Here is an 18124-nt window from a genome sequence, read left to right as displayed (position 1 = left end):
ATTTGGTACAAGCAGAATTTTTAGCATGAGTTCTGGGTTAATTTGTTTGGTTCTATGCAGAGAGTCATAATGATCCCTCTACTAGGCTGAGTGATGTGTCATGTCCTTCCAATGTTATGTTGGACTACGTTGGCATCCCTATAATATTCAACAGTGACCAGGGATAAACTGCTCAGAGGCATGAAAAATTTGGAAGGGAGAGGATAAGATTACAACTAATTTATTGAGAAAGGAGGCAAATTATTGGTTTATGTGATAGTTGATAGCGGGCTTTGTGCTGAGGAACTGGAGCCTTGTTTTCGTTTCCTAATGCTGTAGGCATTGAGCGCAAAGGCAGTTTGTACTGAGACTCAGTGGCCTCACCCAGTCTGGCAATTAGGTTCTGATCCTGATGTGGTGTGTTAACAGTGAAGGCAAAAGATGTACAGTATTTTCTGAAATGTGTTCCTTTCATATTTACGAAAACAGAAAATACATCCTCTTTGGGGAGGGAAGGAAGGAAGGAAATACATGTCACTGACAAAAAGATGATGTATCAAGTGTATCTCTAAGCAGTGGGTTATGATGAAGCTCTTGGAATTTACAGAAAATCCAAGTTAGTGGATTTAGCATCAGGGTGCAGGTGGCTCTTTAGACACAAAGTGTATAATTGAAATAGAAACTTGGGATAAGACAGCAACCATCAGGTAACCAGAATGTTGTATAAATAAACATAAAATAACTTTATATTAATAAGGTTTTGCATGGCATAATGCAAAGAAACTATAACAGTCACATACGTAACTACTTCCCAAAAGTAACAGTGTGCTTTAATTGGCTGGCAGCAAACACAGCTAACCAGGATGTGGGAGTTCAATCCAGAAACTGCAAAGTATATATTTATAATTGCATACTATTTGGTGCAAAACAAGCATCAGTGCAAAAACTGTACAGGTGCTTGGTTCTTTAGAGGCTTGGGATGTCAGTATGTTTCCTTTTATTTTGATGTATACCATGCTCATACCCTGTATTCCATGGCAATGTACATATGGCTCACACTCTTCCGCCCTCTCCATCCTTTTCTCTCTATCCATTTTAAGAAGACACTGAATTCTAACTCATTCATCATAAAACTCAGTATTTCTGAGATGAGGTATTCAGTTTTTTAAAGAGATAAAGAATAGTTGAGATTCATGTTGCTCTTTGCTTCAAACCTCACCAGATACGCTGGTTTTCTAGGTATACATTCAGGTCAGTGTACTTTCAGCAATCAGAGTTAATAGTGTTCTTCTCTTGCAGAGATGGTAAAATCGAGATTAGGAGTAGAAAAGTGATTTCCTGGAGATAACCAAGTCAGTAATAGAACTGGAAATAATTAAACAGGAAAATGATTCAGGTTTTTTTGTTTGTGGTTTGTCGGGTTTTTTTAAAACCTACTGTGAGCTGGTGTGTCTGGGAAAAGGTGCTTAAGAATCCCTAACTTTTGATGATTTTTAAGAATCTGATTTTGAGAGGTCCAAAACTGCACTGGCATTTGTTTTCAAAACTGGGAAAGGCAGGGAGAAAAATCCTGAGGTCCCTGTGTTTAATTTCTGAAGAAAACAAATTTGGACACAGTGGCAGCGAGTCTATTCCTAGCAATGTCTCTTTACTCAGCTGCATTATTCCAGGTGTTTGATCTGTATATTGGGCTGAAAGGCAAATAATCAAGTTACAGTGTTAGAAAGTTGTGAAACTAAACCGTGATCAATTTTATGATCATTGTTTCCATAGTAACTGAGTACAGGTGAGTACATTTTATAAAGTCAAGTATCCACAAGCTATTTACCTAAGTATATTGCATTGTAGCTCTTTTAACCGTAAGACTGTATATTTTATTTGATCTTTATTGAGTTATTTTGCATATCACTGAGATAATGAATTGATAGGAATAGATTACCAGTATTTGCGAGCAAAAAAGTCCAGCAGTTGCCAAAATGGATGTATATTAAAAAAATGTTTAATTCATAAAATGTACCAGATTTGTATATAAAGGTATCTTTTAGATATTAAAATGTCCCACTGTATGTGCACAATAATTTATACAACAGTGTATGTCTTACAAAGTACCTAAAAGGTTCAGGCTCTGAAAAGCTTACATCTTAGCATTTTTTAATCTTACAGAGACTTAGACCTGTGCTTAATTTCATGTACCTGAGTAACCCAAAGATTTCAGTGGCATAGATTCCAGTTTTTGAGGGGTGTCGCAGGAAAACTTTGTGGAACATAAAAAGTAAAAAATAGAAGACTGAAAATGATGAAAGGGTCAATTTTAAAATAAGTTTTAAATTTATTAAATTTGAAATTCTGACTAAGTTGAAAAAGAGGGAAAAATGGGAACAAATGGTAGGACTGAGAAGTACCTTTGATCTGTCAGCTGGTTAGCAGGAAACAGACTTCAAATAAATTGAGCTCTTTAAACAAGGCCTGTCCTTGAAATGTGTACCTAAGAAGCTTGGATTTGTTAGAGAGAAACAGCTGATAGTGATTTCTTCTGGCTTTATATTGTGAACTTTTTTTGCCTTGGCTTTATTCAGATAAGCTAAATGGAAACCTTTCGGAACAAATCCCTGTATGAATGTAAGTGCGTTAAATGGCACACAGGATTACAGAAGTTCTGATGCTTCATGTCTGTGAATTAATGTTGTAGTAATTAACTTGGACTGTGGAAATAGAGAGGTGAGTACCATACTCCACTTGCTTTTTAAAAAAGTCACCCTGCAGTCATATCTGTTAATACAAAATGGTGCAACATGGTCTCTGATCCAGCTAAAATGCATAAAGAGTGCTCTGGATAGGAAAGTGTAGATTTCGTTGAGCTGGTTCTGGTGTTTTCTTAGTCTTCTTGTCTGGCGAGAGGTTTTTCTAATCAAAGAAATCTGGAAACTCTGTTTTGCATATGATTGCCCAAGTAGTTGGTTTTTGCTAGGCCTATATGATATTTGTGTTGATGGCAGTCTTGGTTGTCATTTTAAAATAAAGAAGTGTTTGAGAATAGAGTTCCTATATATCACTATAACAGGAGGCAAATAGAAACATTTTATATTATAACTGTAGCTTTTAAGGAGTCACAGGTCCCGAACTTTTGTGGCTGACATTGTAACATCCAAGTATTTCCAGAGTGTTGGTCCTCTTGCCTGGGTTAAAACCAAGGATGCCCGAGCGCTTCCTGACACCAGCTGCTGAGTATTACGGGATCAGCACAACACCAGCAAACGCTTGCACAGCATGGGACATCATTTTCCACCTGCCGAGTGTTCTGAAATGTGTAGTTCCTGGCCTGGACAATGGCTGAGGAAAATGACTATGTCAGGTGTGCATAGATACGGTCAGGAAACTTGTTCAGACGGACCATTATAGGAGCGATGCTGTGAGAGAAGCTGCAGTGTTGATGCTTGCACTGCAAATGTTAAAATAATTGTACAGAGCAATAGACTTGTACATTTGCTGTCAGCTGGATAGAAATTGTCGCTCTCAGGTGCTACTGGTCACTCACAGGAACTGAAATATGGCAATAGTGAAAAATGCCATTTTCTAGTTACTTCCTGGGAAGAATTTTAGAATATAATGAATTATATTGTGGTAAAATAGTATGAGTTACATGAACTGAGAGTTTCAGGTGTTTATCTAATTTTTGAGGCATTTTATTTTTTTTTTCAGTTATTTGTACATACAGTGCATGTTCTAAGGCTTGTTGTCTTCAAGTATACAAGGTACAGAACTGACACAAATAGTATTAAGTGGCTATACTAAATTGTTACACCATTTGATGAAATGTCTCACCATAGTTTCTTTGAGCACATTATGTGTTTATTTTGGGTGTTCCTTTAGATTAGACTTTTACTTTCCCTGTAAAATTCATTACTGACCTAATGATATAAATAGATTTTTATATATATATAAGAAAGCGTTTTACTTGTCCTTAATTAAAAATCAAAGGTCATATATTTTTAAAAAGTTGGTATTTTGAGGGCAGTCTGAATTTACTTGAGTTTTTTCCTTTTCTGTATCTTGTTGTATCAGTGCAACATTAGTATAAAATGTTTTCATTGCAGGATCTTTGAAGTTTTACTGCAGGCTGTTATAAATAACAGCTGGCAGCTGATGGAGTGATCCTTCACTTTCATGGGAGAGGAAAAAAATGGCATAAACAATATATCCTGCTATTCATGCAAATAGTTTGTTCCTTGGGTTAAAAAAAAAGACCAAGATCCAGAACATTTGCATTTTATTAGATCTGTTTTAAATAAAGAGCCTCTGTACCTGATAAGGTAGCTATAAGCCCGTTGCCTCAACATGTCTCCCTGCACAGTACAGTGAAAACACTGGAGTATCTTTCAAAAATTATCCTTATGCAGCTTAATGGAAAAAACAAAAATGAACTCTCATATGGGATGTTAGAGTAGAACCAGGAAAGTATTCTACAAATGTTCGCTTGGCCTCCAAAGCCAGCGCAAGGAGAGCGATCGGCCCGGGGGAGCTGCCGCGCGGCCCCGTCCCAGGGCCTGACCCGCGTGCTGGGGCTGCACGGCCGCTCACCTGTCTGCATACAAATGGAAGAACTAAAAAGGCAATTCCACTGTCTCTTTTTCAGTTGTCAGCAAGGACTTTTGTCATGTGGTTAGACAAACTCTTGGGACTGTAGGTTTGCTTTCCCTTTACTGGTAGTTGTAGCCATCCGGCAGCAGCACAAGTGAAATTTTGGCCCCATTATTAAAAGGGAATGGAAGTTGGCTTGCATCTGAACACCAACTATATGAAAAGTGTGCGTGGAAGGTGAACTTTAAAAGAAGAAAAATGCATATTTAGTGTAAGTATATACATAAAAGTGTATCAAAGAGAACATTTTTCTCGAACGCACTTGTAGAAGCTGCATAGGAAAAAATGAACGTAGTGGAACCAATTGACGAAGTTAACTTTTGAATGAACCTTAAGTTTTGCCATATACCTGGGTTATGTAGGAATTCCAGTTGTTGATTTTGAATCAGTGTTTGTAGCATTGATTTAAATGTAGTGGACAAAAATTTTAAACTATGAATAATTTAGTTTCTGTTGCCATCAGAGGATTAAAGTGTCTGTGCTGGATTCTGTGGACAAGTCAGTACACAATAATGAAAGGAAGTTAAATAATAAATAAAACATAAGTTGCACTTCAGCTACAAAATTCTTGTCTTTATGATGAGAATAGGATCTTCTGGCTATATTTTAAACTAGACCAGCCGTAGCTTTTTTTTCCTCAGTAAGAAAATTGCCTGTTTATTTCTGTCAGTTTTTATTATTCAACACTGTGGCCTTTAGAGTGTTTTATCTTTCATAAAGAAAATAGAATATAGGAATAAATTTGGGGAGATTGAAGAAAACTACCCCTGAATACTGACTTCCCTCTTTGACCAATAGGATGTACTAACTAAGGGCCCCAAATTAGAGGTTTCTTTAATTTCAGAGTTGCAAATGACACTGATCATACTTTTTTTTTTTGCACTAGTATCACTCAATTTAAAAGAAGACTTAATTGCAGAGATATATTTAAATACTTCTTCATCTTGTTTGTAAGTTAGATGCTTCCAGTTCAAGATTGTCTGTCAAATATTAATGTGTTCTAATGGAAAATGTTTACTCTAGAGACAGTCTCTTGCTTTTAAGGTTTTTTTTTAAATGTTGAGCTTTTAAAATCATGCTCAAACTAAAGTTACTAGAAACAAGTGGGGTTTTTTTTAACTGAAACTGTGAGCATAACTGCTAAATTACATAAGTTGAAGCTGTAATTTTTCTAATGTCTAAGTGTATGTTAAAACAGTACAAATTGTGTAACCACTTAATTATACCAAAGGTTATAATTTTTTTAAGCTACCTGGTGTTGCGTCTTTAACTTACAGCAACACTCACGTTGTGCCTCTGATCAGCTTTCTGTCCCATACTAACTTCTGCCTGACAGATGCGTTATGCCTTAAGGTCTGTGGAAATCCCTGCTGTGATTTAAGATACTTGACTAACAAAATCGCTGTCTGTACCTCAAATTAAGCAAGCAGTAAATACATTGTGAACAACATTCAGAGTTACAGTGATGCTTTGACTCATTCTGGTAAATTATCCAAGCACCTTTCAGTATGGCTTCCTGAAGTGGATAAACACGGCAAGTGTTTCAGTTCACCCCATCCCGACGCACTGTTATTAAGTGATTGGCAGCACTCCAGTTATACGTACAGGCAGATGGTCTATGGGCTGCAATGCACATCTATTTCAATGAGTTTTATTGCTAGTCTGTAACACTTGTTGTATTGACTCAGTCTAGTCATTTGTCTTAAAACAATTACTTTTGTTTAATCAGTTGCGTTGGAGACTTCCTTCATAGGAGGATAATTAAAATGGAAGCCAAGACTGCATTCTATAGAACTGCTGTATTAAAAGAATGGCATTTCTGATTAATAACATTTTTATTGCATTGCTAAGCCCATCATATCTGTGAAATAAGAGTAGTGAAGGTATATTTGAAGTATTAAAAAAAAACAACACAAAAAACAGCCCTTGTGTGTTGACAGAGTAGAACACATTGTAATGGCATGATTGTCCTCATTCATTCATTTGACACAGCTCTGCATATTTCTAGAGGATTTTAACACTGAGATGAGCTATTAGTGAGAATGACCCGCAGTATCATACTGATACTTAGTTTTTATAAATCTGCTCAAAGGTTTATTTAAATCTGTGGATGAGCTTTTGTGCCCTCCCTTCTAGTTGCAATGCAAGCAGTAGGACATTTACTGTAGATAGCTGCTGAAGGAGTCCTGGGCTGTTGATGAGTTTAAAGTAATAATTTCATTAATACACTGAAACAACTTTAAGGATTCTTGTCTAGGTAGTAGTGTCCCCTTTGGTTCTGTCCTACACTCGCCTCTGGCCCAGACCGGGGTTCAACGCGCACAACCAGCCCATCCGACAGCTGCAGGAGGGCTCGCTGGGGCTGCGCAGTCAAGTGCTTCGGCACCGGCTTCAGCAGCACCAGCCTGCAAAACGCTCCCTCTCCTCTTTATCCCTTGCAGAAGCAATCAGAGAAGAAGTCCCTCATGATTTCAACTCCAAATGGTAGGTAGGGAGCTGGGAAGAGGAGGATGGTAATACCCCCTGTAAATCTTAAAAGCAGTTGATATTTAGGTAATACCATCCCAAATGTTTACAAAAAATCTGTGGAGGGGGCAAAACTGGAAATCTTGTGCATTTATAACTTAATTCTTTTAAGTATCATTTAATTATTTGTAAAGATGGGCTGTCTGACATTCATAACTTTGTTTTCCCAAATCTGGAATTGACTTGTAATAGTCTTGCAAGTGTGAGAGTTTTGCACAGAAATTTGACAGGCTTTCAAGTTAATTTCAGTTTTTGGTGACCCACGATGGTGGTATTCCCTGCTTTTGACTTAAAGACTTCAACTTTGGTAAACTGCTCTGCTTTCAGAACCATTTGATCCCACAAAGAGTACTGGATCGCTAACCAGTCCTTGCCAAATCCCAGCAACAAACTTCGATGTAGATTTTCCATTAAAATACTTTCCATTTGTGTCTGAATATTGGCAGTACCCTGGAAGACTTCTAGTATAAAGGGTTTTTCTATTCAGATAGGTTTCTGTTTAATGTTTTATTGTAGTAGTTGACAGGTAGTGGCACATCTCCTGCACAGTTACATTTCTTCATGTTTTTTAGTGTTGTTTCTCCTAAATCAGACCTTGTTAATGATGTGACCTGACTTTATGTCATAGCAATAGAGCAAATGTGCTTTAGTCTAGTGCCAAAGGCACGCTGCTGGAATGGCTGATTGGTCTCTCAGAACCTTCCACAGCTATGTCAAATCACCCAGACTGGTGTCAGAGGTGTGTACACAGTTCTGTTGTTAAATGTACGTTAAGTACTTGTTACCAGACCTTCAGCTAAAATGCTTGTGCGATGAGAGGACTAGATTCCTCACAGCCATAGTCCAAGTTGTGAATGTCCAAAACCAGCATAAACACACTGGGGTTCCCTGCAGGGAGGGACCCTTAGCAAGAGTCTGTAGATGGCACCTGGAGCAGAGGCTGTGGGCACCCTCCCCATAGCACATGTGCAGCAGCCTGAGCCCCTGTTTTTCTTGGGGAAGGAAAAAAAACCTGCTGCCTATAGCTGCTGCCAGCTCTTGCTTCGTTTCCATGTTCTGAAATGAGTGTTCAAGAAAGTTTTGTATTCATTAGTGCAACTTTTGTCATTCTGGTAGAAGAATAGTTATCAGTCATCCTGGTTATGATGATCTTAAAAAATTAAGTCTAAAGTGCCTAAAACAAAAGGTAGAAAGAAACTGAGAGAATTAAAAAGAAAAAAGACTTTCATGTGATGATTATGTTGTCTTATTCACAGTGCTCAAATGCCTGTAAACTGGCAAAAATGTTTATATCCAATTTTCTAGAGCTTTCTATGGTGGTGCTTGCCTGTTCCATTCCTCTGCTTTATCATTCTGTTCTTATTCAAGTTCCAAGCATGCCGAGCAAGGAAGGGACTGAAATGTGTTCAGATCCATGGTGTCTGCCATGATCACTGGCTTTTAGGGGTTTTTTTAAGCTTCTGGCAATACTTATATTTTTCTAGGAGGAGCTTCTTATTCTTCTGAGAATGAGCATATGGCTTTTCTTCATGAGTATACAAATGCTTTGTATCATACTGAGTAAATTTACATGCATTCAAATTCTCAAAGCTTTTCATGTAATTTTAAGTGGTGACCAGTTTTGGGGAGTGGAAAGGAACCCAACTCTTGGGTGTTTGTGTTCTTAGCCCTGTTTCCAGGTGTCTGTTTCAGAGACCTGTAACTGGCTGATAGCACAGTGGTGGCTTTCAAAATTTAACTTTTTTCAAAGGGCATCACAGAATTAATCTTAAAGTCCAGAAGGGTTTTCCTGAGGTCCAGTAACTGAGGGGAGGATGGTAACGTACAATTAGGGTTTTTTTCAGAAAGGATATTCACACCTTTGCATAGGAAGTGCCAATTGCTTTTAACTACATAAAAATATTACTGCGTCATCATGTTTTCTGAATGTATTCAGCTGTCTCGGTTAAGGTATGCCTAAATCTAGGAAGAAGCAGTGCACACTACCATATCAATTAATGACATTTACTCCATATTATATGACTGACTTCTAGACTTCTAAGACTATTTTAATTTAGGTTAAATTCCTATGTATACTTGTCAAATATTTTTGTAAGGTGACTAGTTCATAGAAAGCTTCGGTCTTGAGTTGAAGCACTGAAACAATGTCAACATTTTGAGGTAGCCAGATGTCATTTGATAGCTTGATAATATTAGCTGGGTCTTCACGTGAATTTCACTTTTTTTTTTTCCTTGAACATGTAACATATGTGGAATAGCAACTACAAATTTTATCAATTACATATAGTTTGACATTTTTAACACTTTTTAAACTTTACAAAGACCTGTTTACCATATGGTGTGAGTGAGTGTGCAGGAAGCGACACTGTTTGATGAAGTCTGATCTATACTGTCCTTGTTTTCCATGACCTGAGCATGAACATTTCCTTTTATGGGGCGTGCTGAAGGCAAAGCCTTTGAAGCACGCGGGTATAACTTGGGACAGTAACATCTATGTTTGCGTGCTTCTGTAAGTGATTGGTTTAAAGTCACTTAATCCTTTAGCTTTTCTTATTTTTATTTGACTTTATTTGCATAAGTCCCTTCCACATTAGTGTTGCAACATGTGAAAGAAGTAACGGAAAAGCGGAATTTATTATTTTTATTTTCATTGTTCCATTAGTCAGTTGTTATTATTGTGGTTGCAAGTATTCTATTTCCTGTTTATATTCTATGTCTTTTGAAGATACTGCAGAATTTTGAGGCAATTCCACGATCCCTGAACGCAAATCCTGTCTATCATTAGATTGAATTAGTCATGACAGCTTCTTCAGAGATAGCATCATTGTGGCTTTCAGTGACTTGAAGATATTGATTCCAAATACTGTTGAGCTGCTTTGCATACAAATATGGTTTAGTTCAGTTAGCATTTCATGCAAGGATGCAAGCATAGCCCTTAACACTCTGTTGTGCAGAACCTGCAGTACACACTGGACCTGTGTTAGACCATGTGTCCTGGTTTTGTTCACCCGGTGCACATCAGCAAAATCTGCTTGTACCTTGTGCAGACAAAAGCTGCTGCATCTGTTCCAACAGCCACTTAAAAGCAGAAAGGTACTTGACGATAACTGCTTTTCAAATGACAAGTTAAAACATCGTTTAAATACCAAAAGGACACAGTTTTCCAAGATTAAAGTGTTTGTATGTATATTCATAAATGTTTAACACGTTGTCCCATCTAGACAAAATTTTTAACTACTTGCTAGAAACCTCCACATGCCTCTCTGAAATTACTTTTTCATTTCGTATCCTGTTGATCAGATAATTAGTAGTTTAATTAGTTTTTAAACAAAGTTCAGGTAAGGAGAAAAGATTGATCCACAGCTAAAATGTCCTTTCATTTTTTACCTTTGTTTCTCGATATTTAATGCCTGGCAGTTTCTCTCACAACATTAATACCTTTTTCTTAGTGTGGGCTATAATAGCTACTCTTTGCACAGAATGTCTGAAACAGGGTCTGATAGTTAGGACATGTTTGTAGTTCATGAAACTACATAATATCACAGACTGCAGTTCCAAAAAAAAAAATGTATATATATAGTTTTAGAATATTCCTTAAAACCGCACAAGTTTTCTGCTCTTTTTGAAAAACAACATCCTTATTAATGTCCTCTTAAGCTCAAGGCAGGAGGAAGAAACTTCAGCTAAAAACGCACGTAAATCCACAACATTGCCAAGAGAGCAGTTGGCAACATTACAGCCGCCTGGCCCCAGCACCCAGACGTCATGACTGTTCACACCACCAGTCATTTTCATATACAACCTACTTAATGCTGAGAAGGACAAATTAAAGACCGGTAATAATGCATCTTTCTCAGCTGTCCCTGTCTCCAGACTAACACTCTGAAATGGTCACTCTGATCCTCTGTCAGCACATCCTCCGCTCCCCTGCTGATGGAGTATCATAATGCAAAAATCAACCTCCAGACCATCAGCCCCGGGCAGGGGCCGTTCTGTGGTACCAGTTTGAATAGTACCTGCTGCATTTCTCACCAGGAAAGAGCTCAGGCCTGTCTGCCATGAAGTACATCACAAAACTTAGTGGCTTCAGTCCAAAAATCACAAATCTAACTATGAATACATCTCTTTTGTGGGAGGGCTTACAGAGCGGAGTTTGTACATAAATCTTTCTTTCCACATGTCCTTACTCTGAGCATCTCCTGTAGTCCTCACTAAGTGTCAGTGTTTGATAGTTGAAATCTTTAGCTAAATGTACATATCGAAATGCAATCCAAAAAGAATTTGAAGGTAATTCAACTCATTAAGTCTATTAATCAGCATTTTTTGTAAATTTGTTTTTGTGTTAAGAGACTCTATTTAGTATGTCTTGCTAGATCCTTTATGTTCTGTCATTATTTTTGCTTAATTTAAAATAATCTTCTTTTCTGTGCATGTTTTTTCAAGTGGAGATGGTCTTGCTATCAATGACTGCAGGGAGGTTACTCTCAGTTGTTACTCACTTAAAGGCCCTCTGAGCTGTGAAGGTTTTAGGAAGCTGTAGATTACCATGAGTTTCTTATTAAAAGTACATAATTTCCAAACATATTCTAAAATACCTCTGTCAGGGGCACTATGATCTAAATACAGTATTTGAGATGAAGTAACTGTTGCTGCGATATGAGTTTGCATTAAGTCATCTTGTGAGTAACATTTGGCATTGAAGTTACTTAATGTTCGGCATAAGTTTTAATACTTGCTTGTCTTCATTTAAGATTTTTTTTTTAATATTTGTGCTTAGGAATTAGATTCAGCTATTACTACCTTTGCAATATTTTGCATTAGAATTATGAGAAGAAGAAAGTACGTTAGGATAAAAATAGGTTCAGATAAAATGAAAGCACAACTGAAAACCAAGAGCTCAACATCTGACCTCACCTCTGTCCAGATCCGATGTCTGTAAATGATCTACATGGCGATGGCTCCTCAGCGGAGGGATGCGCTTTAGCAACAGCGTTCTGCATGTGTGCTTGGGGATCCTTTGAAGATGATGCCTTCTGTTGCTGTTCTTGTTGGTTCTGGAACTAAAGGCAATATACAGTAATGTGAGCCTTGCAGTTTCAGTGATTTCAGATGATAAATAACATTCTCTTTGGGGATCTGCACTAATGCCCTATTTATTTCCATTGTCTGATCTCACGCAAATACTTTGTTGTCCTAGTTGGCAACTACTTTCAGCTTCCATTCTTTGTAATTTTTAAAATCAGTGGAAACTGGATGAACTCCATCTACTCAGTTTAGAAAATCAGACCCAAATAGAAGGTTTTCTACAAAATGCTGTTGCTAAATAGCCCATTTTGAAAGGCCAAGTATTGTTTGAATTTTAAAGTTAAACTTCATGAGCTGAATTCAGAAATATAATTTCCTCCCTCCACCCCGCCATTGATTCTCTTCTTTTTCTGCAGCACTGTAAGACTGCAGGCACTTCAAGGCTTTAAGCACTTAATTTTGTTACCAAAATGGAAAATAGTTTCGCTATAGCAAATCTTTGTTCTAGTACCAGCTTTAAAACTGAGGTTTAATATCCCTTTAGTATCCCTTATAAAATTAGCTTTGTTCTTTGTTGGGCTTTCTTAAAGCCTGTTTTTTAAACAGTTCAGTTCAGAGGTATAATTTAAACTGCTTTAACATACAGACCATCAAAAACTAAGGAATCACGTTGCTCTGATTACTCACTCAAATTGCTACTCGGTTTGAGAATTTAATTGATGTCTCATGTGCCCATGTGCATCAATTAAAATTAATCATAATCCAGACTGCCCCCATGAGAGGCTTCTATGTGTTCGGAGAAATCTCGACTTAAAGCAAAATGTGTTTGTTCTGTTGACATACTGTGTGTTTTATGGCATACAGAACAGGGGGAGAATCATCCGTAAGTGACTCTCTTACCACAGAATCACAGCATGTTAGGGATTGGAAGGGACCTCGAAAGAAGGGACCTCTTGAATGTCTTTACCTAGTCTGACAGAGTGTGACTTTCCAGTTAAGTACAAATTCTGCCCAGGAGCTCTATTAATAATAATAAAATATCCTTCTTGGTTACTTTACGATAGACTTTTATATTTTACTCATACAAAGACCTATATAACTTTTACAGTATAAATGTTTAGGAGCTTTTTGGTAAAGAAGAAAATAATGACTGATATAGTTCCTTTTTTATTTGAAATTGTATAACATTTTACACTTCGTTCTGAATTTTGTTTGTGTACATAACATCGATATACAACTGATTAGAGGCGTACAAACTACTAGCCCATTTTTTTTAAATTCAACTGGTTTTCAGTTTCACTACATCTTAATAAAAATTCCCATTTCAGTACAGGTTATGTTTTATATAATCCATACAATCTTATGTACTGTAATGAATCAAGTGTGATGTTATAAACTGCCTTTCTTCAATACAGTTGTTCAAACTCACAAGCTTTGCCTTTTTTACATCTGAAGCTGAAAAGTTGCTTTTCTGTATCAAATATGTTGCGTTTTGGTTTTTTGCCAGATTGTCACAAACAAGTCCACTTTTTAAGAACACTCAGACGAGCCCCGTGTACACACAGTTCCTGACTACGTTGCTGGAAGAACTGCGTTTCAAAAATGAAGATCTGGAAAGTCTAACAAGAATATTTAGAAAGGAAAGCCTACTTGAATAGTCAGGCAATTTTCAACCATTTTGTATGTCTTAAAACTAAACCAGTAAACAACAGGTTTGATTTTCAGCAATTTGTAAGTATGCACAGTAACTACAGATCATATCAGCCAGAGCAGAAAATGTGTAAAGTACATTTTAAAGTAAATAAATAGATGTGGTATGGAAATGAGTGTCACCATTTTGTCACTTACAGTAAATGCCAGCTGCTTACTTATCACTTTAATCTTTTGAGAATATATAGTTGGTTTACTGTGTTTTTGGGAGGAATTTTTACTGAAGTTTTACTACAATTGGTACAATGGATAAGGCTCAGCGGGGTTTTTTATTATTAAAATGAAATTGTTATGTTCAGTCTTTGGGATATAAGATTGAGCTAAAAGCCACCTATTTTTTGCCTAATACTGAGATTACTGTTGGCATTCTGGGTAGGCTGAAAAAATGAAAAGCAAACACCTTATTTAGGTTGATCATATTCAACTGATTTGATGAAAATGGCATTATAGCATTTAATTAAGTAATTAGTATATTAACATTACCAATCTCACTCCTTTGTTCCCCACAGAATAAGGTGATCACCCCAACCTCTCCTACTATCTGAAATAGTGGCACAGAGAATGAAAAAAACACCTTCAATTGCTGGAACTTGTTTTTAAATTAAAAATGAAATTTAGTGTTAATTGTACTTCTTGCACTTCTGCTATTTCAGTTCCTTCCTACAAATAAGAATGTTGAAGTCTTCTGGAGAAGCTGCCCATAACAGCAGTTGTTCAGGGTGTGCATGGATACTAGTTAAAATGCGGATCATCTGAAAACTACCTATTTAAAAGCAGTAGAAATGAATTTGCATTGGTTTGGTTTTTTTGTGCTTTGGAAATCTTCAGCTGCAATTTGTCTACAGGAATTTGCTGGCACGTGAAGAGCACTGCTGCTGCCATTTTTCCAGCCGACCCAACGCATGGAGCAGCACTCTAGGAATGATGACAACAGTACACACAAAAATGCCAGATCTATAGCTCATTTCTCTTGCTGTTTCTAAGAAGAGGGGTGGTCTTTGAACTTATATAAAAGTTAAAGTCTCTAATTGTTACTAATTTGGACTTTATATTTTAATAACTAAAAAGTTAATTTTAGTCTTTTAGTAGTCATTTCATTCAAGAGTTGTGTTGTTTAAACTGTGTTTAGACTTGCTTCTGCCACTGATTATAAAATGCAATTTAAAACTAATCCACTAGTAATTCTTAATTATTCCATAATATGGTTTATTGCATTGTTCTCATTTCATAGGACACTGTCCTTTGAGAGACTTGAAAGAAAGTCGTAACTGCTGGTGCAGCACTAGTTAAGGCTGAAGCAAGACTTACCAGGACTGCTACATAGCAACTCCATTTGAAAAACAAGAGTTTATTATTTTGTTTTGTTTCTGCGGACACCCAAAGGGAACCCTGCACTTAATTAGTTTATTGCTGTGTAGTTCCTTCATGATAGTAAAGATAAATAAGTTGATTGCCCCTGGCACACAGAAGCCCGTGTAGCTTTTCCGTGGAAGCTTCATTGTGCAGTAAAGTTCATTTAGGTGATGCTTGACTTCCCTTACCTTGTCATGGGAAGTTATGTGCAGTATAACTTTTAAAAGCGAAGATTTAGAAGGAGGAAGACTGTTAATGCAAGGTTAAAGCTATACATTTTTCTAAGTATCCAACAGGAGAAAAATAAGCATCGTGATCAGAGCATGTCTGATGTCAAATTCATAAGAATGTGTGATGTAATCTGGTTAGAAGGTACACTGGTTTTTACCATGATGGAAAAGTTTTTACTTGATGCATATGCAAAGGAGGGACAAGACCTCACCAAAACATAAGCTTAGAGAAGACTAAGTAATAGGTACAATACTCTGAGCAAGACTTAAACCTTGGATTTATCTCTTTCTGCTTCTGATTTTGGAAGTTAAATATATTTCTACAAAGATTACAACTACCCCATGATAATGCTGCTATACTGAGTACACCTAGAAAGTGTTACTGGCAATATGACTGTTTCAGCAGGTTCGATGCCTCTCATTTGGAAAGTTTTTACACTTCCTGTCAGTTTGGTGGTGTGATTTTTTTGTTAGTTATTTTTAGGCTTGATCTTCAGCACTTACTGTGGAGGAAACGTATGAACCTGTAATAAGAGTGAATAAGTCACAGGCCCCAAGACTTCTCCATCAGTGTTCACTGCAGCTGCCTTTACTGTCTGCCTTAGCAGCTCAAAAAATGAAGCTTCCAGGATTTTTGCATCTCCTCATTGGCTGCTTTGTAGCAAGCGCACTCGTGCTTTTCCTTGCCTAAAGAGAACAGCAGAACCTTTTGCCTTCCATGACCACCTTCACCAGACCAGAAGAAAGACTTCTATAATATGCTGGAAATGCCCTGAAAAGATATTCTTCACTTACCTTTAATTATTTAATCTCCCTAAGATATGAGTAAAACGCATGTAAATAAATGCAGAAAGTATACATATGCCCTTTACTTTTGAGTGGGAGAAAGGCTGTACACTCATCTCAAAAGGATCTTTTGTACTATCAGCCTTAACTGGTTGTACAAAGAGCATAACTCAAACACAAAAAAAATAAGTTCATCTGTGTAGTTTTCTTATGAGCATGTTTTGTAACAGCTTAACTGCTTAGAAACATTCAAATCTAGACCTCATTTATGAGCTTAAAGCTAATTGCTATTACAACTATCTGTCCTTTAACAGACTTTACTCTTTCTCAGCTCACTTTCCCTTGCACCTTCTCATTTTGGTGATGTTTGTAGGATTGTTTCCTTGTGGCCTTGCTGCTGTGCTCACCATTTTTCCTTCCTATGTTAGTTGAGCAGATGATAACAGTTATCACTTGGTTCAGTGGTGGGTTTGAGCCTTATCTCAGATACTCTTAAGTTTTAGTGACTTATTTGTGGGCTACAGGCATGTAGGAACATTATGGATCTGGGGCTTAGGGTAGATGGGACTTAAGCCTCTCTTTCGGAATAGCTCTGTGCAAGGTGCATGAGCTTGGTAAAGCCATCAGCTGCTTGGATCATAAGGGTTATAAAGTCACAAGAAGTCCATTGATGTGACCAGGAAAGCATCCAAGCCTGCCCAGCAGTGGACCTGTAGCAGGGCAAATATGGTGTGGTGTGTTGCTTTTAAAAGCAGGAAGGCAGGGAGGAAACCAGACTTCTATGGTGATTTTTTTTCTGACGTATCTAATGGTTATAGTAAAGAATAGAAGAACACTTTAAAGCTTAAAATAAAGCCTGCTTCATGCTGTTGCAGCTTCTCAGCATCAAAGGAGGAATGTGTAACATAGACCTGCATAGTGCAGATACAGATTTCTTACTGAGTTTTCTATAGATGTAATGAAGTAATCTGAGGAAGAGACGGTGTTAATTAAACCACATATATAGAGAAAGTCGAATTGTTCAAAGTTATTCAAAGCAGACTTTGTGCTGGCCAAAGGGGATGGAGGAAAAGCTTTTGTGGCTATTTTCACACCAAAATTCAGTTCACAGTCCTGTAAATGCTGTCAGTGCAAGTACTGCACTCTGTCCTACTGAACTGCCCAGCGCAGAGCCCTTCGCTGCTGCTGATCAATTCTTTGTGGCATTGACCAAGCTTGCTGATTTTTCTTGGGTTTTGGAGGGAAGGAAGGGGTTTCAGAGTGATTCAGGAAAGTGGGTGACTCATAATGCAACCTGTAAATTATTAGGTATTCAAAGAGAGTACCCTGCATCTTTGTAAAGTTTGCAAATTATGTTATGCTTATATATGGTCATGCAGAATTCTACATTGAAACAGGAAAAGGAGAGCTTGATTTATTTCATCGAAGACTATCAGAACAAAGAAGTGCCTTAGTACCTCTAGAGCAGCACAACTGACGGAGCTGTGCTGCTGCTTAAACCCAGGACTGGAAAGTTACATCTACCCTGGCTTTAAAGAGTGATGCAGGAGCAACAAAGAGCACGGTATGTACATGAGATATATCTGGGGCCTCAAAGCCTGTGTCCACACAACACATGGAAGATTCAGCAGTATTTTCACTAATCAGTCCCAGTGAGTAGTTTAAAAGTGAGGCATCTGTTGTGGTTGGTGGGAGGGCAAATAACGGTCCAGTTAATCTTTGTGTTGAACCTGCATGTCCTACGAGAGAATCTGGACTTTACAAAGTGCAAGAAGGGATGAGCAGCTCAGCTGGACATTAAGTCTCAGCTGACCTTTAACTGCTAGAGAGAAAAAGACTAACACATCAGAGAGAAGAAAAAGGGAGACAGGGAAAGC

General features: G+C 37.5%; 1 protein-coding gene across 1 annotated transcript in view; it reads left to right on the top strand.

The window, feature by feature from the left end:
- Positions 1–15614, top strand: part of RPAP2 (RNA polymerase II associated protein 2) — a 39084-nt gene extending 23470 nt beyond the window's left edge. The window contains exon 12 of the mRNA XM_082054548.1: positions 13676–15614. Coding sequence (XP_081910674.1) covers positions 13676–13826 — 151 coding nt within the window. The 3' untranslated portion in view covers positions 13827–15614. The remainder of the gene's footprint in view (positions 1–13675) is intronic.
- The last annotated feature ends 2510 nt before the right edge of the window (positions 15615–18124 follow it).

The sequence above is a fragment of the Streptopelia decaocto genome (genome assembly GCF_964273445.1).
Source record: "Streptopelia decaocto genome assembly, chromosome: 5".
NCBI classification, from domain to species: domain Eukaryota; kingdom Metazoa; phylum Chordata; class Aves; order Columbiformes; family Columbidae; genus Streptopelia; species Streptopelia decaocto.
This window is presented reverse-complemented; position numbering and strand designations above follow the sequence as displayed.